At 33.0% G+C, this 21,890-nt stretch overlaps 3 protein-coding genes across 10 annotated transcripts; all 3 read left to right on the top strand.

Moving 5' to 3' along the window:
• Positions 1 to 582: 582 nt before the first annotated feature.
• On the top strand, positions 583 to 1,821 carry LOC101211019 (expansin-A22). Its single transcript, XM_004145761.1, has 2 exons — positions 583 to 715; positions 1,196 to 1,821. Exons 1-2 carry the CDS (start codon positions 583 to 585, stop codon positions 1,819 to 1,821), a joined length of 759 nt encoding a protein of 252 aa, XP_004145809.1.
• Positions 1,822 to 7,005: 5,184 nt separating this feature from the next.
• On the top strand, positions 7,006 to 11,651 carry LOC101217919 (E3 ubiquitin-protein ligase WAV3). Of its 2 annotated transcripts, none has more exons than XM_004145703.3 (2): positions 7,006 to 7,542; positions 9,213 to 11,651. In XM_004145703.3, exons 1-2 carry the CDS (start codon positions 7,342 to 7,344, stop codon positions 11,160 to 11,162), a joined length of 2,151 nt encoding a protein of 716 aa, XP_004145751.1. In that variant the 5' UTR covers positions 7,006 to 7,341; the 3' UTR covers positions 11,163 to 11,651. The 2 variants fall into 2 exon arrangements, with proteins under 2 accessions (XP_004145751.1, XP_031743913.1); XM_031888053.1 differs by lacking the exon at positions 7,006 to 7,542 and adding an exon at positions 7,563 to 9,124.
• Positions 11,652 to 12,628: 977 nt separating this feature from the next.
• On the top strand, positions 12,629 to 20,100 carry LOC101217673 (receptor-like serine/threonine-protein kinase NCRK). 7 transcript variants are annotated; one of them, XM_031888025.1, is made up of 12 exons: positions 12,629 to 13,002; positions 13,144 to 13,214; positions 13,561 to 13,681; positions 15,270 to 15,344; positions 15,478 to 15,597; positions 16,048 to 16,158; positions 16,762 to 17,034; positions 17,276 to 17,517; positions 17,622 to 17,918; positions 18,153 to 18,389; positions 18,632 to 18,859; positions 19,319 to 20,100. In XM_031888025.1, exons 2-12 carry the CDS (start codon positions 13,167 to 13,169, stop codon positions 19,673 to 19,675), a joined length of 2,109 nt encoding a protein of 702 aa, XP_031743885.1. In that variant the 5' UTR covers positions 12,629 to 13,002; positions 13,144 to 13,166; the 3' UTR covers positions 19,676 to 20,100. The 7 variants fall into 7 exon arrangements, with proteins under 7 accessions (XP_031743885.1, XP_031743886.1, XP_031743888.1 ...); XM_031888026.1 differs by lacking the exon at positions 13,144 to 13,214 and having other exon boundaries at positions 12,630 to 13,002; XM_031888028.1 differs by lacking the exon at positions 13,561 to 13,681 and having other exon boundaries at positions 12,631 to 13,002.
• The last annotated feature ends 1,790 nt before the right edge of the window (positions 20,101 to 21,890 follow it).

The raw sequence follows: 21,890 nt of genomic DNA, 5'->3' as shown, positions 1-21,890 counted from the left end.
ACTACATTATATATTTATATCTATAAAAATTGTTTTCCATAGTATTAAGGATGGAATAGATGTTACGTTAACATTTTTCTATTTAATCACCACATATAATAATCTTTGTCTCTAATAATACATATTGAACAAAAATGAATTTAGTGGAAAGAATGAACAAAAAAGGAAACTCCCAAGAGAAACAAAAATAAAAATAAAAAATAAAAAGGACTAAAGAACATTAAAGACAGTAATAATAATTTAAACTAAAATCATGGAAGTTACAGTAGGTAATATTATTTAATTTTGAAACAGCCAAAAATGGAATGAATGTTACTTAACATAATTTATACATTTTTTCCGTTTAATTATGGTATTTTTTTGTCACACTTTGACCAACATTAATCATATAGTAATGAAGATAAAAATTAATTTAATTTTCTCATATTTAACACCATTTTCTACATACACTATAAAATCACCACTTCCCACTTTACATTTTTGCATAGACAAAGAGTGAATTAATTAAAAAGAAAATTGATGGCTAACTCGTTCAATAATTTGCTTTTTCTCTTGGGTTTTGTGGCCATTTTTGGCCAAGCCATGGCTTCCTCTAGACTCATTTCTCCAACTCCTAGTTCTAGTCCTAGTCCTATTGAGGCTCAAAAGATCGACACTTCATGGCATGATGGACGTGCCACTTTCTATGGTGACTTTAGAGGTGGTGAAACTATGGGTAAGAATAGAAAATGCTTTCTAAAACAATACTATCTACTATGATATTATAGAATTTCATCATTTGCTTGTTTTCATTGACAGAATATTTAAGTATTCATCTATCTCTATACATACCAGGAAGTTGTCATAGTAAGAAATTGACATGCAACAGTTTTTGTATTCTTTCAAGAAAGCAACTATTAAAAGGAAAATTGTTTGTATTTTTTGTATAAAAATGAAGAGTACGAGATTAGGTGTAGTCTAAAGTGCATCTAATCATTACTCACTTTATTTTTTCATTAAAGATGCAAATGTGTGATTGAGAAGAATTTTTTAATTTTAAAATAAAAAAGATTTATGATATTACATGAAATGGAATTTCATACCTATATGTATCATCTACTCTCTTATATTGTGATACGTTATCATAACTTCATCATTATATTATTTTGCTAATAATTTAGACAAATTAAATATATTGATTATTTGTTGGCAACAGAAGGAGCTTGTGGATATGGCAATCTATTCCACCAGGGTTATGGCCTAGCAACAGCAGCACTAAGCACAGCATTGTTCAACAACGGTGAAGCTTGTGGAGCATGTTTTGAGATAATGTGTGTGAACGACGAACATAAATGGTGTAAACCAAATGCAGGCACAATCAAAATAACAGCTACAAACTTCTGCCCTCCAAACTACACAAAAACACAAGACATTTGGTGCAATCCACCCCAACGCCATTTTGATCTATCTCTCTACATGTTCACCAAAATGGCTCCTTACAGGGCTGGGGTCATTCCTGTTCGCTACCGTAGAACACGTTGCCATAAACTAGGAGGCATACGGTTTGAGTTGAAAGGGAATCCATATTGGCTTCTTGTTTTGCCCTACAATGTTGGTGGTGCTGGTGACGTTGTTGACCTTCAGATTAAAGGCTCTTCTACTGGCCGTTGGCTTCCAATGAAAAGAAATTGGGGCCAAAATTGGGAAGCTGACAGTTATTTGGTTGGGCAGAGTTTGTCTTTTAGAGTTACTACTAGTGATTGGAAGACTAAAGAGTTTGATAATGTTGTGCCTAGTTCTTGGGAGTTTGGCCAGAACTTTGTAGCAAACTATAATTTCTAACACAACATTTAAGCTTTCTTCTATGTTGTTTTAGTTTTAGTTGACTAGAGTTCAGTTTGGATTTCTTTCCGTTAAGTCTAGTTGTTGTAATCGATTTAATATTATATAATTTTAAATAGTTAAATCCTTAAACTATTTAAATTTTGTGTCTAATATATTTCTTATTTGTATATATACGAGTTGAAAATTTAATCAAAATTAAAAAAACAAAAACAATGTTTTTAGTTTTCAACGTCAATAAATAGATGAAAGTGAGATTTGTAGACTTAATTTTTCAAAATCAAAATTCCTCATAACTATTACTTTAGGTAAAAACTGAATTACTTGAAGAAGAACTTAATAAATATAAAATTGTAAAATTGATGACATAGATTTTGGAAAAACAAAAAGTGAAAAGTTGGGTAAAACTTGCAATGGAACCAAAAAAGAGTTAGGTGGAGTAGTGCATATAGTATGAGAATTAGATGGTAGGTTTAGAATTTCTTTTACAAGACATGTTAGTATTAAATTCTTGGTGACCTTTATTTCAAATAGCTGTGAGATGTTGTTGAGAGAGCTAAGCATTCAAAACCTTATACCAAGTTGTATTTTAAATGTTTACTTTTTATTAAAGATTTTATATTAAAAAAACATTTACTACTAACCGAGTATACATATTTCTTTTATCTACTGTCATGTCATAAATCGTTTTAAAAACATTTAGAAACTCGACAGATATTAGAGAAATATTTTGTTTTAATTGGTTTTGACATAGACTTTGAGCTTTAAAGTTTGTATATGTTGATCTAATCCTTTCAATCTTATATAAAATTTACTGATAGCTTTCATGTTAAGTTATATATATATATCATGTTAATTGCACTTAACTAAGCTATCTACATCTTCAATTAAGTCCTAAACCAACGTAAAACATAATAAAAAATGGGATGAGATATATCAAATTCAATGCCAAAAACCTCTTCTTGATCAAGAAGCTCTCTTTCTTATAACCAATTAAATATTTCAATATATACTACTTTCACTTTCACCATTTTCCATTACAATAAGCTATAAACCACTCGATTATCCATCTATTATGCCATCATTTTCACTAAATATATTTTTGTTTTTTGTTTTTATTATAATTAAGATGAAGATAAGAGAGATTTAAGATAGAAAGAACTTGTGGTTTAATATTAAAACACCTCTATGCCAATTGAATTAGGTTTACTTTACCTAAATATTCAGTATCTATTTCTTCTTCTTCTTCTTCTTTCTTTTTCATCCACCACCCACTTGGTTGCTCAACCTTCTTAAATGAGATCACAATGTTCTATCTTTTGTACGAAAAAAAAGAAAGAAAGAAGGGGGTAAATTAAACCCTCTACACTATACACCTTGATCATTAATTATGATACCTTCTAAGAGAGAGATTCATATGGGGGTGGTTGTTCCAAAGAAAAAAAAAGAAGTTTTTTATTCAATTGATTAAGACTTCTTGTTTAATAATTTCTTTCGTTTTCTTTAATAAAATGTATGAACTTTTTCACAATGTTGTTGCAAGATAATAAGACCCCATTTGAAATTAAATTAGTCTTTAATTGCCTTTTTTAAATCTCTTCTACTTATTTACCTTTTATCTATGTTTATTTTATAATAAAAAAGGTAATTTAGAAACTTACTTTTTAAAAAAATTGGCCAAACTTTTATTAAGAGAGTCGAAAACTATAATAAAAAAGTGAGAAAAAATATACTTAAGTTTAAAAAAAAAAACAAAGGATAACCAAACGAGAATTTAGATAATTATCAAACATTGAATTAAAAATAAAAAATGAAAAGCTTATTTCCTCTAAAATAAACGTGAAAAAAAAAAAAAAAAAAACGTCTCAAAGTTTCATAAAGCTTATAAAATTCTTAGAAAAACTTTTATAAATTAGTGTTAGAGATACAATATTCTTAATAAGGTTCCCTTGTCATTTAACTTATTCAATTCAACCCTAATAATTAGATTTGAATGAATTATAAGCTAAGATTGAAATACTTGTGGATATACGTGTAGACTGATTTAACGTCAAGATATCTTCAACATTTTTTATAAAAACATCACAAATTACCATATAATATGCATACAAATAGTAATACCAACATATATCAATAATTAGTTTGAAATTAGTAAAAGAGACGACTTTACTTACAGAAATATATATCCCTCCATTTTATCAAGAGATATATGTGTTCTTAAAATAAATTAAAAAAAAAAATTCGATCCATTTCAATATCAAATCAAATGTGTTATTTAATTTTCCTACAAAAACAAAGCATAATTTTTGTTTTAACAATTGTAATTTATAAATCTATTCTGACCGTACAAAGAGCCCAACTTTTTAAACTGATTATTTATTGTGAAAGTCAATAGAAAAGTGGATTACATTTGAATAATAAGTATAATGTATATAAGACGAATTATATTTTTACTTTTGAAGGGGACAATCTGTTTGTGAAACTAATAAGATGGTTATAAATTTAAAAGTAATCTTGGAACTATTTTTTTAAAAATACGAATAAAATAATTTAAAACGAAAATCTAATTCCGGAATACAATTTTAAATTTAAGAAGTTATCAAATACGAAAATTTCTGAGGTTGGTATGACTTACCAATGATTTAATAAATATTGTCAATAAAAATAAAAGGAAAAAAAAATCTTGAAAATATGAGAGCATTTGAAGTGTCATTGTATGTGTTCTATAAGTGGATTTATTTGACAAATGGCACCAAAAATGACTCCAACTATTCTCCACTTCATTTGTAAAATGGGGAACTTTGATTTCATTGAATGCAGGCCGACAAAAGGAAAGAAAAATAGGATCAAATGGCATCTGTCAATATATATATATATATATATATTTGACCATTTTGTTGATCATTTCCCACCAAACTTCTATGCATAACCATACCAACACATTTCACTAAATTTTGTATATGTCTCAAATAATGTCAACTTTATAACCTCATCTCTATTATATATTTATTATTATCAATTATTATAGTTTGTGAGTGGTCGTATCGTTAAAATAAAAAACAGTATATAAATAATTTTAAATAAGAAACATCAATCAAGTCTAAACAGTAAGTAAAATGGGTGCTTCTTAATTTGAGCTATTAGGGTGGCTAAATTTGAAAATCTAAAAAGGTTAGAAAGGTAAAGGGGGTGTAGAACTTATAGACAAATCAAATGTGTAGAAGAAGGTTTAGTCAGTGCATGAAATAACCAAAAAAAAGAAAAGAAAAGAAAAGAAAAGAAAAAGTGGGATTACACATTTGTTTTTTTCTTCTTATTTTACTTTTTCTTTCCTCTTCTAATATATTGGTAATAGGCTATGTATTTATTAAGCAGCCGAAATTTGTATTTTGGATGGTAAGTTTAAAATGTTTGAATAATAAATTTCGAATGGACCAATAAAAGCCATTATGATATAATTAAACAGAGTTTGTGGTAGGGTAGAGTGAGCCAAAAATGGTGGAGGTGAAGAAAGGAAATAATTAAAATCAAAGCAATGGTTTAGGCCCAGCTAAAGTTAGAAAGTGAGTTGATTGGTAACTGACATATATTAATCGATTTCTATGTTTATTGTTGATGTTAAATCAACTGTGAATATGACTTAAGTCCTTCTCCATTAAGTTTTTCAAAGTAATCAAATTGGGACGTGAAAGAGGAGTGTTTCGTTTTACATTTCACCAAGTTCAAACTCATCTAAGGTTCTCTCTTGGATCCATTTTGATCAATGGGACGATACTTTGGGTAGAGGTATGCATGAAGCATACTTAATTAAGGTCACTTTCTTTAGGTTCATTGCCCAATCTTGGCCAAGGATGTCACTTTTGACCTTCTTATCTTATTGACTTCATTCTTTATAGTCTCTCCTTTTTCATTTAGTCTAAAATCATTTATAAAAGCACACCAAAGTGAGAGGGAATGAGGGGAGTGAACAATTAAATTTGATTTCTTTTGTAAGTTAAATGTATAGCCATATTTAAAATTAAATTGCAGCTCCTAATTTCTATTTTTTCTTTTTAACATCATATATAGAAGATATGGAATGAAACATTTGATTTTCAAGATTGATAATGGAAACATTTGACTTTGAAGATTGATAATTGATCTATGTTGATCTCAATTTAATTTATAGTTTTAATGTGTCACCATATTTGGTGTGTTGAATTTAAATTCTAAATTAAATAGGATGATTTTAATTTGATTAGAATTGAAAATATTTAGTTTTAGAATCAATATATTTAAGACAATTTGTAGACACAAATATGGTGAGAAATTAAAACCTCACATTTATAATGGCATAGATTTAAATGGAAACTCTTTATTAGTCTATCAATTTTGAATGCATCTAAATAAAATCAAATTTTCCATTTGACATTTTTTACATTTATTCTTATTGGCTAGCCAAAGAAAAATCAACTATGAATTTTCTTATATATATATACGCATAAAACCTGAGTTCAATTTTCACTAATCACAAACTAATTTGAAAACAATGAATTAATTTAAACGAAAATATTGTTTTGTACAAAAAAAATACCTTTGACCAATATAAGATTCATTAACTTTCTAAACCTTCATAAATTTTAACACAATTTTGCCATAATGCTATTTATCTCTAAAATTTTATGAATAAAAAAAATATGTTTTTTCATTTAAATACCATTTTTAATCTAAGATAATTATCTTAGGTATAGACATTTATACTAAAAACGAGAATTAAATTATAAGAAAAACTATTGGTAGTTAAAATTTTGCTCTCAAATTTATGTTAAGAAAAAAAAAAAAAGTATGGATAGATAGAAAGTTTAAATTGATTTTGAGTATGGAGGGGAAATGTAAAATATGAATAGAATGGAGAGAGGTAAAGAAAATGATAAAACGGGAGGGGGTTTCCCGAGAGGGATGAAAGATTTGAGGAATGATGAGCGTTCCTTCTCCATATCCAACTTCCAAGGACATCCTTTTTAATTAATTTATTTAAATAGAAGAATGGCAAATTGATGTAAATAATAGAAATAAAAAGGGGAAAGTTGAAAAGTATTGAAACTAATATGGTATGAGTGAGACGTACACGTTGCCATTGAATTAGGCTTACTTATTCAGCAGTTTATAGTATTCATAATCTTAAATTATATCTATGAATTAGGAATCAATTACATTTTTATCTTTACAACTTAAGCAAGAAGAAACCAAAACAAGCAACAAAGCTAAAAAAAAACCTGCTCCTTTTCTCTGACCATTCCCCTTCCCCTACCCCTTCCCCTTCCCCTTCTCTTCCGGATTTTCACCAATTTTCCTATTACTATTCGCCATTCTCATTGCTTCTGGAAAAGAAAACACCTCTTCTTCTGTTCTTCTTTCTTTCTTTCTTTCTTTTTTGTTTGTTTGTTTCTCTTTGCTTTTACATTCCTCCAAAGAAAGATTTTGGTTTCTATCAACATGGATTTCTGTTTCTAGACATTCCCAATCTCTGTTTCTGTATCAATGGCAAACAAATGGAGGAAGGTGAAGATGGCTCTTGGCAATGGTTTGTGTCTTCATCTTCCTCAAGTTGCTGGAGATTCCACAACCTCTAGTACCCAATCCCTTTCTCCTTTGCCTCCTAATTCTAATTGCCGCCAATCCACGCCGACCCATTCATTCTCTACTCCCCGCGTTTCCAAATCCGGATCAAGGTCTTCTAAGGTCTCTCTCTTTCTGATTCTGAATTCCCCTGTTTCATGTTTTTCGATTGTTTCTTTTGTTTTCCTGTTCTGGGGTTCTTTTTTGTTTTTGTTTGTTGTCATCCTCTTAATTATCAGATTTCAAGAAAATTTCAAGAGGGTTTCTGTATTTCCCATTACCTATTTATCACTGTTTTTTTTTTTAAAAAAAAATCTCTTATAATGTTCTTGTGGGTGGCTATTGGTGTGATCATGTTGAAATAAGTTTTGATCTAGCTATTGGTACTTTCTGGTCTTGTCTTAATCACATATTGTTACCCTCTTTCGTTATTCTTGTGGGGTACAGTGTCCCTACAGTGATTGGATTTATTAGAACTTAGTTTTTAATTTGTGAAGAAGGCTATTTCTTGTCGGGTTCTGTCTCTTTGACTCTTTATGTTATATTGCTATTATCTTTTCTTTTGCTATCTTTTAACCTTTGATCAAGTGGTGGGGTGTCTGTTTGGTGAGGCTGTTGTTTTGTTTTGTTATAAGTGTAGACTGGGTAGTGGTTTTCTTTGAGTACTTTTGATCATTTGTACAACTTAAAAGTGCTATTTTGAACTATATCTCTCAGGGAAAAGGAAAAAGTAAGATTTGATGTTAATATTTTGGAAACAGTGATTCCCAATGGTTTTTCCCCTTTTCGTGGTGTGTTTTTTGAGACCCTGTTTGACCATCGTTGATTTTGAGATTTTCTTGTAATAAGTTTTTGCTAATTGTAAAGTGCCAACTGGTTGAGGAAAGAGGGGGGCCAAAAGAAAAGTCATGGGGATAGTGAAGGGATTGGTAAATAAAAAACTACATAGGAAACACAAACACCTCATAATTTCTTCTTTCTAAAGTTCATACTGTTAATCCATCTTTTTTCCGGATCTCAACAATGGGCACCGATTTGCAGTTAAAATACACTGTGTCAACCCATCTTACTGAAGCAGCAAATTTTGAAACTGTTTTAATGTAGAAAAGAATTGGAATCAATAGTACAATTGACTTGAACTATTTTTGGTAAGCAATGCTTGCAACCCACTGCTGCCTCCCAGTCTGGCCCCTGTCTAAGTCCCAGTGTGGCTGCCTCTGAGTTAGTTATTATAGTTTGTATTTGGGTTGCAAAATATTTTAGTTTGTCTAAAAAATTATTAGGAAATAGTAAGCACTCTAACAATTAAAAAAAGGAGGACGAGGTGGAAATTGTAAATGCTATAATAGAGAGAGAAAACTAAGTAACAAAGAAGGATTTGAAATAGTAATATTGGAGTTAAATCTTGACTATACCAACTATTATAATTGGAGCCTCAATCATGGAGTAACCTAAGTTGGAGCCTAAACACCCCCTAGAATTTTTCATATACGTGAGCCATTTACTTTTTAATACTTTATTGATTTTTTCACTTTCATGACTTCATGCAAGACTGTGGCTTTAGAAGCCGGTCAATGAACCCTTTGTTCCTTCCAACGTAATCTGTAAAGTGCCGAACTTTAATGCCTCTTCATGCTGGCCCAGAAGATTCTCTTCTGTTGAGGAAAATCTAATCATATGAGGCAGTATTTTTGAGTTAGTTATGGTATCTATTTGCATCTGGACTTGCCATTTGATAGAATATTCATATTCATTTAAATCTTCTCTCAGCAATGTATTTTTCTAAAATGCAGAGGACCTGTGCAATATGCTTGACCACCATGAAAGCGGGTAATGGACAAGCTATTTTCACTGCCGAATGCTCTCATTCTTTTCACTTCCAGTGCATTACTTCAAATGTAAAGCATGGGAACCAAATTTGCCCTGTTTGCAGAGCAAAATGGAAAGAAATCCCTTTTCAAAATACCAGTTCCGATTGTGCTAGGCCTAGAACCAACCCTGCAGGCTTGGCCCCTGATGATCCATGGATGACGATTGTTCGACGGATGCCTCCTCCTCGCAGCAATACAACTAGACAAATCACCTCTATTTTTCATGGCCCTGAACCTGTAGCTTATGATGATGATGAAGCTTTAGATCAACAACCTCATGCCACAGAGAGAAACACAACAAATGATGGTGCTAGTGTTCATAGTTGCACTGATAAAGTAGAGGTCGAAATGTACCCAGAAATTTCAGCTGTTCCAAGATCAGTTTCTCATGATCATTTCTCTGTGTTAGTCCATGTCAAGGCTCCTCTCTCTATTGCAACAGTAAATAACTCCAGAAACCAGGCTTCATTGCCTCCATTGAATCAACCTTCTCGTGCACCTGTTGACCTCGTAACTGTGCTTGATGTTAGTGGCAGTATGGCTGGCACCAAACTTGCTCTACTCAAACGTGCAATGGGTTTTGTGATCCAGAATCTCGGCCCTTCCGATCGACTTTCTGTTGTATCGTTCTCCTCGACTGCTCGTCGCCTTTTCCCACTTTGTCGAATGACAGATGCTGGACGACTGCAGGCATTGCAGGCTGTTAATTCTTTAAGATCAAACGGTGGGACAAACATTGCTGAAGGCTTGAGGAAAGGTGCCAAAGTGTTGGTAGACCGCAAGGTGAAGAACCCTGTTGGTAGCATTATATTACTCTCTGATGGGCAGGATACATATACTTTTAATGGTCCTAGCAGTGCTCGTCCTCAAATAGATTATCAATCCCTCCTTCCAGTTTCAATCCATCGCAGTAACCGATCGGGAATGCAGCAGATTCCGGTGCATGCGTTTGGGTTTGGTGCCGATCACGACGCTGTGACGATGCACACGATTTCTGACACATCTGGTGGCACGTTTTCATTCATAGAAACTGAAATCACCATCCAGGATGCATTTGCTCAGTGCATTGGTGGCCTGTTGAGCGTGGTGGTGCAGGATCTGCAAGTTGAAGTGAGATGCATTCACCCAAGTTTACAGCTTGGCTTGATACGAGCAGGAAGTTACCAAGCCAGCATCTCTGAACGTGCAAGACTAGGCTCCATTTTCTTTGGAGACCTGTATGCTGAAGAAGAGAGGGACTTTCTGGTCACACTCAACATTCCGGTTGATGAGTTTGGAGGTGAGATGCCATTGCTCAAAGTTAAATGCGTTTACAACGACCCCATTACCAAAGAGCCAATCACTTTAGCAAATGAAAGTGAGGTTCAAATACTGAGGCCGGATACAGTAGGCGAACAAGTAGTGTCATTGGAAGTAGACAGACAGCGAAATAGATTCCATGCGTCAGAGGCAATATCCAAGGCCAGAGTTGCCGCGGAGCGTGGTGATTTAGCTGGTGCAGTGTCTGTGTTGGACAATTGTTACAGAACTGTGTTTGAATCAGCATCTGCTCAAGCTGGTGACCAATTATGTGCCGCTCTTTGCGCTGAGCTGAAGGAAATGCAGGAGAGAATGGCAACTCGCCACATCTACGAGTCCTCTGGACGAGCTTATGTGCTGTCAGGATTGAGCTCACATTCATGGCAGAGAGCAACTGCTAGAGGGGATTCAGTGGACATGGGAAGTGCAGTGCAAAGTTATCAAACGCAGTCAATGGTAGACATGGTGTCTCGTTCTCAGACCATGATACTAGGGCCGCCACCGTCTCAAAGAACACTTCGGCCCACTCATTCTTTTCCAGTCAGAGCACCCCAACCGTCACCACCACAGTAACTTGTAATGGTGAATGATAAGGTGAAGCTGAGAAGCTCAAAAGGCCCTTCAATTTCAACCAATGTTTTGCTTTTTCTTCATGGTTCTAATTAATATTTTTTTTAACATTCTCTTTAAATTAGTTTTAGAGAAATGATATTGATTTATTGGATTTTATACTGTTAGGCTTTTCATTCATATGGATGGCTTTGAAAAGAAAGCAGAATAAGGCATGATGAGGGTGCCATAAAAGGAGCTTATTTATATAAAATAGTGTGGGAAAACAAATTCTCATAATATTTTCTTTTTCTTTTTGAAAAGAACAATTATTATGTAAGAAGAAGAGGAAGTCAAGATGATGAGTGCAGAATAGTTGTTTAGTTTGGAGTTTGCTTTGCTTTGGTGTTTTTTTATTTTATTTTGCAATTATTGAAATAGTGTTACAATGGTCCAAATTATTATTATTATCCCAACATATAGATGATATAGTTTATATATTTATTTGAATTAACTTCCCTTTGTTATTATTGATTTGGATTGGAGCTTTTTGCATTCATTGTTTGGGCGAATAAAAAATTCTATAATTCTATAATATTTGTATAACGTTCGTAAAGATTCATTTAAAGACGAACTAAATTAAAGCTTAAAGTTAATATCGAGAGTTTTGAAAATTTAGAGATATAATTGAAATTTATCATAAAGTCGAGACATTTGGTATAATTTATCATTTTCTTCTCTTTATTCTTTAATATTTTTTTTCTTTTTCTTTTTCTTTGTCTCTTTATCCTATGTCGGCCACAATAACTTTGATTATATTTTAACATTTCATAATTAAAATATGAATTATGAATAGGATTTTAAATTTTAAGCTAAATATGAAAGTTATGAAAACAACTTCAAGAATTTGATTAGTTGAAAATAAAACCAAATCAAATGTTTTTATTTTGTTTTTAAGTTATTAAAGTGAGGGTGGCTTCCAATTACTTGTTAAAAATATTTTTAATTTCTACGTGATTAGATGAGACGATAGGATGAAGATTGTAGTCTATTTTGTTGTTTTTAAATATCATTCAAATAATAAAACGTTGAATATTCTAAATAATTGATGCAAACTATATAAAATAAATGAAATTATAAGTTAGTAAGGTAAGTTAAAAGTAAAAGGTTTTGGAATGAAAGTATATGAAACTTAAAAGTTAAGAAGTAATATGAAATGAAAAAAGTTTTCTTAAGAATGAAAATGAATTTGGAAACAAAACTTATATAATATTAATATGATGAATCGAATGGGAAGCCGATTGGGAGTTCCAGAAAATGTAAATAAACCCGACGTGTAATGCCACGTCACACCTAGCCGACGAAAACTGGGGACCACTGACCATAAAATAATAATAAATCAATAAAGAAAAAGAAGAAAGAAAAAAGAAAAAAGAAAAAAGAAAAAAGAAAAAGAAAAAGGGCCCCACGTAATATATTTCTGATTTCAAACCCCTTTGGCTTCGGCTCACTCCCGGTGGCGCCTCCTTTCGTTTTTCTCTCATTCTCTCACTCTCACACTAAACTTCAAACTTCTTTCAACTAAATCAACTCAATCCTTCTTCTACTTCTCCTCTATTCTATTTTGTTTCTATCCTTTCATCTTCTTCTTTTGAATGCGCTTCAATCAAGCTCCCTTTGTGAAGAAATCGTGTCGTCTTCTTCTTCACTTCTCGCTTTCTTTCTCTAAATCTCCTCTAATTTTGGCACCCCTCTTAGCTTGATTCAATAATCATAATCTTCAAATCAGTTGATTTCCGAAGTGGGTATTGTGGTTTTCACAGTACAAAGCCACACAGTCTAAGACACACTATTGTTTTACTGGGTAAGCAGAATCTTCACTGTTTATTACATTTCTGTTTCTGACTTAGCTTACCATGTATTTTACTTGGTTGGAAGAAGCTGGATTTTCCTTCCATGGCCTTATTTTGGCCATATCTGAAACTCTGTTATTTGGACGCTCCAGATTATTCCGATCAATCGTGATTGATGCACGATTGTTGTCCGCAATTTGGCGGTCTACATAGCCGACACAAGGTTGGTGGGGATGTGGGTCTCACTATCGGGCCCCCTTGAAAATCGAGGCCATGATTTATTTATTTTTCTATTCACCCTTGTTATTTTCTTTTTCTATTTCTGGGATAAACGTTGGAATTCCACTTTACATTTCGGTTTGTTCTAGTTTTCGCATGTCTTTGAAGCCAAGTTTGGTAGTCTTCTAGCCGTTGTTTATTTGGCTTCTGTTTTTTTCTTTTCCCATTTTGAAGATGGGTTTTATCCGTTGGTAGAGATGCTGTTTTCCAAAAAGTAAAATGTAAACAATGTCAGGGAAGGTAAGACAGTATGTGATTAGTAACTTGTTTATTTGTTGTATGTTGAGCAGTCCCTTTCGAATTCGCAAATGGGTCACTTTCATAGTGGTGGTCGATGGGCTCTGTTCTGTTCTGTTTTCAACCTGATTCCAATTCTGAATATATCCAAACTATCAGCGGTCTCTGTCCACCGTAATTCCCTTTCTATCATGGACCTTTTCTATCTTGCCAATTTTTCTCTTCCATTTCCTCCCATTTTTTATAATTTGTAGTTCGCGTGCTCAATCCACTGTTTGATTGTCTGGGTATGTCTCCTTTGTCTTATTTTACTTGATATGGTATTTAATTATTAATGCTTAAGTTGGAGTTTAACGTATCAAGGGTAGCATTACAAAAGCACTTCCACACCTGTGGTTGCTCAATTATTTTTGTTATTTGATTAGAGCATTGAAGATTTTCTGTTTCTGGTTAAATGTTCAATTCCTTTCTTGGGTCGTTCTGAATAACCTCAATAAAGCATGTACATTATTGCGAGATGTAAAGAGAGGTAGTTGTCTTATATGTCTTCCTTTGATTTTTATTGAACTTTAAATGTTCTGTTGCGGTAATCGATGATGTAGGGGGCCATTAGTTACGGAAATGGCGTTTCATATGGCTGGCAGGTTGTCCTAGTTTTTGATGTGACTTGAATTGGAAGTTTAAACCACTTTATTTCCTGGTTCCACATGTCACTCTGTAATCAGACACTTGGTAAATAGATAAGATTTTGCGGTTCACTTTTTTCTTTGGTTTATCTGGTTAAATGTTTTAACAGTTAGTTATTACCAAGGGTCTTCATAAATCATTGTAAAATTATGTTTGGAAAATTAAAAAAAATCTTACAATCTTACTTTTCTTACAAGTATAATTTCTTAAATATGTAGTGTGTTGACTTAAATGATTGGAAAATTTTAGCAGTTTGTTGTCCAACTCACGAACTAATCAACAACTTTCCCCAAATTGTATTTTTCCTGTACTGTTTATGTATTTGTTTTTCATCAGGGAGTTGAATCAGCAATTCCTATGAAAATAATTGAATACTGCTTGGAAATAAGAACAACTGTTATACTCCCTATTTTGCAATTAATCATTTTAGAACGGATGAAAGGATAACTTTCAGTGGCAGTCACCTGTAATGTTCCTTGATGCCATATTTTGTTTCTCCTTGTCCACTTAGGCTAAATTAGATAATGGTAGCTTGTCTAGATTGTAGTTATCATTAAACAATCCAGGCATCTGATCTGTGGATTGTCTTGATTTTCTTCTTTATGATTAATCATTAGTTCAGTGTGGACTCAGTAGTTTTATATTCAATTGGCATTCTGCTCTAGTCTAGTACAAATCAAGAAAAGGAATCAATTTTTGAATTTGTAGCTAGTAAGGTTTAGGAATAATGAACACTGTTGAAGGTTATAACAAGTTAATTCTCATCTCATCTTGGATTCTAATATTTCTGCTATGCCGTCAATATTTAGATTGAATAAAATACCTTCATGTATTAAGTATCAACATATGCTACAATGTGCCATGAAATAAATATTATGCAATTGGCGATTTTTAATCACATTTTGGAAAGCAAGCACCTGTTAGTTTCTTTTCTTGTTGATAAGTTTACACTATCCTCTTCTTTTGTCAATTAGACCAAATTATGTTCTTTATAAACACTCAACATGAAGTAGAAAACAAAATTTGCCATATTTAACTTTTGTTTGGTTTCAATTCATTTTCTTCTTTGACTCAGATAAAATGAGGCATCAAGTGGCAGCCACCTTCCTTTCTTTAGTGGGTTTTATCTTGTTGCAACAAGTCATTTGTGGTCAGTATATCCGGAGAAATATATGTGATCAAACTTTGCCTTCCATGTGTTGGTCAATGTTTCATTCATTTCAGGTTAAACTTCCTCTCAGATATTATCTGGCTTACCCTATGTTTATGTTTTTTTGTCTCAGCCGATACTTCTGATTTTTCTACCTCTGGCAACTGGACTTGTAGATGTTTTTCTCCTCACCAAGAAAATCAGGGATTAACACTTGGTCCAAATTGTTCTACATCTTGTTCATGTACACAAGGTATAAACAGCGCCCTTATATGTTCTAGACTAGTCATCTTGAGTCGTTGAAATATTATCATTTGTTGCTACAACAATATTGGAAAAACTATGACATTCTGTTGGACTTAATGGTTTTTGGCATCACATCCTTCAAAAACATTGGTGAAAAGCATTTACTCTCTTTAAAATGATGCAATATTCTTTCAAAAGCTCTACTCATTTTTTGCTTTGATGATTGGGTGTGGATTAATTCGGCTATTGATTTATGTGATATATTGATTACATATATGAACTAGCTACTCATTTTTTGCTTTGATTATTGGGTGTGGATTAATTCGGCTATTTATTTATGTGATATATTGATTACATATATGAACTAGCTACTCATTTTTTGCTTTGATTACTGGGTGTGGATTAATTCGGCTATTGATTTATGTGATATATTGATTACATTATGAACTTAATTTAGATGTTGAAGGATCTAGACTGTGGACATGCATGTGTTCAACTGATGGCTTCCCAAAAGTTGTAGCCAATAACCGTGATTCCAACTGTTTTACGTCATGCAACTGCACTTATGGTATACATCAACCTTTCAACTTTGTTGTTTGATTGTTTTTAGTCCATGTATATCTTAGCAGTTTCTCAATTTGTCATTAATCACCAAGAAAGGGTAGAACCAGTTTCATAAATGCAATTCTGAGTTTATGTGTATGGGTATATACTATTTTTCATAATTGGTATAAATAGCAAAGATATTTTAATAATTTTCGTCAATTATTGAATCCCATTTAGATTGTTGTCTGAATTATTATTGAATTCTACTCAGGAACATGCCTTCAATAATTTAACTTGTTCATTTTGTTTTATACTGCTTTTGATACTTGCTTGGGCATCCATTGCAATTTTGTTGTTGTTGATTCTTTATTGTTTAATTTTGAAATTTGGTAGCTATTTAAGCTTCTTGTAAGCTTTGTATTTGATTGTGGATCAGTTATGCTTTATCTTAGTCTATTGAACTATTTCTATGTTCGATCTGAATGTTAATTTCACTTTTACATTTGCATGGCTTGTGAAAATTACTATAAAATTCATATATTATTACGTTTGGTTTCATAATAAGTCTAGTAATGATAAAGAAAATTAAAATCTTCCTTGGATAACATTTTCATTGCTTCTACAGGACTGCTTCCGGAGTTGCCATATTCTAAAAGGCATATTTCAAGCAATGTGGTTGTGATTATTCTCTCACTATGTGTAATAATCATAACAGTAGCATTCTTCATCTTAGTGGTTTGCTATCTTTGTCAAAGGGACAAGTGCCGTGTTCGAGCTCCAATAATTTCATTAGATAAGCAAATTAGCTACAACAGCTTGACTAACCTAATTAGTCACAGGAGTTCTTCAACACCAGATAGTAAGGTTATGATGGATTCTCCGGTGAATAACATCAAAGGTGTGCTGGTTTTACTGGGGTTTATTGTTTTTCATTATTTTTGAACTTGGCTCAATGGATTCTCTACTAAGCACAACGACCTTGCATTCACACACTTAAGTTTACTATTGTCGGTTGGGTAAATAAGAATTGGTCTACCATATTTCTCATTTTGTTAGTATCTCACAAGTGATAATGCAATCTTCTACATTTAATTGTTCATATATACTTCACTTAGCTGCTAACCCTTATCATTTTGCAGGATGTTTTTTCATGAACCAATGCTTGTTGAGAACTAAATCTAGAAGTTTGTGTGGGATCATCATCCAATTCTCGTACTCAGAGTTGGAAAATGCAACAGAAAAGTTTTCAAGCTCCCATCTTGTGGGGCGTGGGGGAAGTAGCTTTGTCTATCGTGGTGAATTGAGGGATGGTAGAACAGTGGCAGTAAAGCGGCTCAATATTCAAGGAGGACCGGATGTAGACTACTTGTTCTTAACAGAAGTATCAGTTCCACCGATCCCTTTATGATCACTTGACACATTTTTCCTTATATCTCTTGCAGAATAATATTGTTATCTTATTTTCTTCCATATTTTGCTGTTCAGATACAATTGTTATCAAGACTGAATCATTGTCACGTGGTGCCTCTGCTTGGTTACTGCACAGAATCAAGAGGGAAACACACTGAAAGGCTTTTGGTATATGAATACATGCCAAAGGGTAATCTGAGAGACTGTTTGGATGGAGCTTCAGGGAAGAAAATGGATTGGAGTACTCGGGTTACAATTGCTTTAGGAGCTGCCAGAGGCTTGGAGTATCTTCATGAAGCAGCTGCTCCCAGAATTTTGCATAGAGATGTCAAGTCAACAAATATTCTTTTGGATAAAGATTGGAGAGCAAAAGTAAGATGTAACTACAATCCACAAAATGAATTGCCAACCTTTTGAGTTTTGATGATAAGATATGCTATTGTTACAAAACAACTCAATCATCCCAACCAATTTGATGTATAGGTTTTCTGGATCTCCCTAGGGTTTACTTTTCTGATGTACTTTGGTTCATGGTTTTTTGTATTAGTATTACTTCTATTTTGCAGCTGAAAATATGTAATCAAAATTTCTTCTATGGATGCATAGATAACAGACCTTGGTATGGCTACAAGGTTAAGAGGTGATGATCTTCCTAGCTGTTCCAGTTCTCCTGCTAGAATGCAAGGGACTTTTGGTTATTTTGCACCGGAGTATGCAATTGTTGGAAGAGCCTCTTTGAAGTCTGATGTCTTTAGTTTTGGAGTGGTTCTTCTTGAGCTTATAACGGGTCAGCATCCCATCCATAAATCAGCCGGCAAAGGAGAGGAAAGCCTTGCAATATGGGTAGGATAAACTTAATCATTTTGTTTACTTTAATAAATATGGCTCTCATCTCTATTTCATAAATAGCCTTATTAAGTGTATTATCAGACATCCACTTTCACAAGATAAGATAAGCTTCTTAAGTATCTAGTTCATCCTTCGTTCTCATAATTACTCTCAAAAGGAATAATTGTATGGTGGATTTGATTACCTTGGAATCAGTTGCTTATGCAGAATTGGATACTCTTTTTATCTTTTCCTAGGCTGCTCCTCGGTTACAAAATAGTAGACGAGTTATAACAGAGTTACCGGACCCACATTTAGATGGAACGTTCCCGGAGGAAGAGATGCAAATAATGGCTTATTTAGCAAAGGAGTGCTTGCTGTTGGATCCTGATGCTAGACCAACCATGACTGAAGTTGTTCAAGTTCTTTCAAATATAACTCCAGATAAATCAAGAAGGAATAACATTTCTGCAAACGTTTTTCAGGTAAGTCAATGTTAGTTATATCCAACTTTGCTTTGATTAGTGTTTCTTTTTTGAATGGTACTGATTGTTCGTGCTGCTATTACTCATTGTCACAAGGGAATTTAAGGACCATCTTGAGTTATTAAGTTGGCCATTCTTTAATTGTTAACTTCTGTAGCATCCTTGTAATGAATTACAGCTGAATCCTTATTTTTTACTCAAAATGCTTACCTCTATTTCAGTTCTATAGGGATGAGAGAGTATTATCCAAATTAACTGCTTTAGTTACAAAACTAGGGGTGTTAAGCGAGGAGTTCGTGGGCCCATGACTTAAAAAATACCAATTTTAAGATGGTTAAAGCACTTGTGTGCCTTTTGTTGCACAAGGCTTCTATATTTGATGAGCACTCTGATATACAACAAGGGTCATTACGCACACCAGATGACTGTTTGATCTTCTTTTTTGTTTGATTTATTAAGGAGAGGCTGTCACCCTGTAGTGTGGAGAGTGAACCAGACATTGCAAATCACAACATGCGTCCTTCAGGGAAACAAGTCCATACAGAGGTGATTGTTATGGATGAGATGATGGAAAGACAAGCTTCATCCCGCAAATGGCTTGACCGCTATTCACTACCATTGGATATCGATCGTTCACTTTGTGCTGACAACTATGGCAACCAAGATATTGTTTCTTTTGAGAACATGAAAACACTCGTACCCTTTACTTCAAAGGGCAACAATCTCCGAGTTCAAGGCCCAGATGACGAAACAGTAGACTTGACTGAGCCACGGTTCGAGTCATTCTGCATTGTGAATGTCAAATCTTCCTCATAGAAGCTAAAGGATCAGAGGCTCATGACACAATCACAGTTTTCTTTAACTTTTCGAAATAGACACCACAAAATGATGAAGTCCCAATTTGTTCCTCAGGTTTCCCCGTCAACCTGCATATAAATTATAAGAGGAAGGGGAAAATCTGGGTGCTTTTGCAACAGAATTGTGTTCTAGTGCTGTAACATGTATAATTTTGATAATATGTACAGAGAATTAGGCAAAAACTATATAGAAATTGAGTCACAGAGTTTGTTTTATGTTCTCTCTCTTGAATATTGATATCAATTATGTATTAGCTTTCATGGAGATAAAACTGGTTTACATTTATCAAGTTTTGTAATTTCTGTTGCCTCTCTCTTGAATATTGATATCAATTATGTATTAGCTTTCATGGAGATAAAACTGGTTTATATTTAACAAGTTTTGTAATTTCTGTTGCCTCCTCTTCAACCCTCCAAGAGTTGACTGGTTAAATTTTTATTTTTGCTTCTTTGTTGGAATGAACAATTTGGACAGTTCTTTAGATCGAAACTTATATCTTATTAGTAGTTTTTAATATGAAATCGAAATAATTTTTTTTTGTTATTTTTTTATAAAAAAACTCCTAAGAGACAAATTTTGTAGTTAAAAAATTGAAATCAAACAAGTTCAAAACTTAAGAATCAATTGTATAAAATTTAAGAACAAAAATAGATCCTAAATCTTAGAACTAAAAAATAAATCTCTTTTATTGTATAGAAGTTATTTGTATATTTGTTTCTATTAAATAATTGGACAGAAGAGAGGTTTCAATTTAAGATACTAAAAAAAATAAACATTTAAATATTTTTCTCTTTTTAACTCTTGTGTCACTCTTTCAGCCCGTCTCGTTAGAAAAAGACTAGAAGAACTCTAGTCATACAAGTTCAATCATAGATGATCTAAAATTTGACAAATATGAAATATGTACTACTTTTCAAAATTGATGGATTTTTTTACCTTTTGTATAAGTCATATTTGTTTGAAATTACGGAATCTCATGCAACTAAATTGATTTTTCATTATTGTTCTCTTTGTCTCGATAACTCTAAGTCTCATTTCACTCGCTCTTCTTGATCTCCTTTTTCTCATTTGCTCCTAGTCTTCTCTCATTCTACACATTTGACACTTCCATAACTAGATATATTTATGACATTTGATTTAGTATAGATCTATTGGGATCCCTAAAAATTTTAGTGTTTTTATATAACATGTATAAAGAAAACTAGGGAAATTGCCAAAAATGAGATTATTTCGATGGGTAGTGAGAGTTTTGAGATGGGATTTTAAAAAAGAAGACTTTTAGGACAAATGAGCTGTGAAAAGTCTATATTACCCTTTAATTTAAAAAACCCTAAAAATTAACTTTGTGTCATTTTCTCCTTTTCCTTCTCCCTCACGTTCTCTTCTTGCGGCTTTCTCCTTCTCCCTCACTTTCTCTTCTACTAAGACAAAGGGCAGCCCGACTTCAACTCTTCTCCTTTCTCAGTTGCTGTCGCATCTCATTTACCGTTGTCAACCGTTCAGGCATCCATTGGTGGTCAGTTTGTACGCGTCGTGCAAGATTCTCCATCGAAGATGCGGCATGCAAGATTCTCCTTTCTCAGTCTTTTTTTTTATAACCACGCACTTTCTGTTTAGGGATTGTTTTGATCGGATTGCTTTTGTTGTTGTGCATTTTCATTGAATGGTTGAAGGCACGTATCTCGTACACATCTCGTACCTATCTCGTACACATCTCGTACCTATCTCGTACACATCTCGCACCTATCTCGTACACATCTCGCACCTATCTCGTACACATCTCGCACCTATCTTGCACATTTCAAAACTTTTACTATTATTTTCAAAATCAAATTGTTACCCCTCCTCGTCGGAATCCAATTTTCGCAGCAAGATCACGAGTACCAAGTCATGTTCCACAATGAAATCACCGGAACTACCATTGTTTTTGTAGTTTTGTGAATGAAAAATGAGAAAGGAAGAAAAAGGAAATCAAAGGTTTTGTGAAAATGAGGAAAAATGGAATACGGATAGAGAGAGATAGAAAAATGAAATATTCTTTTTGGAAGTGAGAAAATGGAGGAAGAAGGAGAAGGAATTCCATAAATTGTTTTTTAGGTTTTTTTTATAACTAAAGGGTAATATAGACTTTTCCTAGTTAATTTGTCCTAAATGTCATCTTTTTTAAAAATCC

This window comes from Cucumis sativus, chromosome 6 (genome assembly GCF_000004075.3).
Source record: "Cucumis sativus cultivar 9930 chromosome 6, Cucumber_9930_V3, whole genome shotgun sequence".
NCBI classification, from domain to species: domain Eukaryota; kingdom Viridiplantae; phylum Streptophyta; class Magnoliopsida; order Cucurbitales; family Cucurbitaceae; genus Cucumis; species Cucumis sativus.
This window is presented reverse-complemented; position numbering and strand designations above follow the sequence as displayed.

Excerpts from the sequence above, each read along its gene's own strand:
- LOC101211019 (XM_004145761.1), top strand. The coding sequence starts at position 583 with ATGGCTTCCTCTAGACTCATTTCTCCAACTCCTAGTTCTAGTCCTAGT. Across the intron at positions 716-1,195 it reads TAGAGGTGGTGAAACTATGG|AAGGAGCTTGTGGATATGGC; the intron begins GTAAGAATAGAA and ends TGTTGGCAACAG.
- LOC101217673 (XM_031888025.1), top strand. The coding sequence starts at position 13,167 with ATGCACGATTGTTGTCCGCAATTTGGCGGTCTACATAGCCGACACAAG. Across the intron at positions 13,682-15,269 it reads ATCAGCGGTCTCTGTCCACC|ATAAAATGAGGCATCAAGTG; the intron begins GTAATTCCCTTT and ends TCTTTGACTCAG. Across the intron at positions 18,390-18,631 it reads AGGAAAGCCTTGCAATATGG|GCTGCTCCTCGGTTACAAAA; the intron begins GTAGGATAAACT and ends ATCTTTTCCTAG.
- LOC101217919 (XM_004145703.3), top strand. The coding sequence starts at position 7,342 with ATGGCAAACAAATGGAGGAAGGTGAAGATGGCTCTTGGCAATGGTTTG. Across the intron at positions 7,543-9,212 it reads CCGGATCAAGGTCTTCTAAG|AGGACCTGTGCAATATGCTT; the intron begins GTCTCTCTCTTT and ends TCTAAAATGCAG.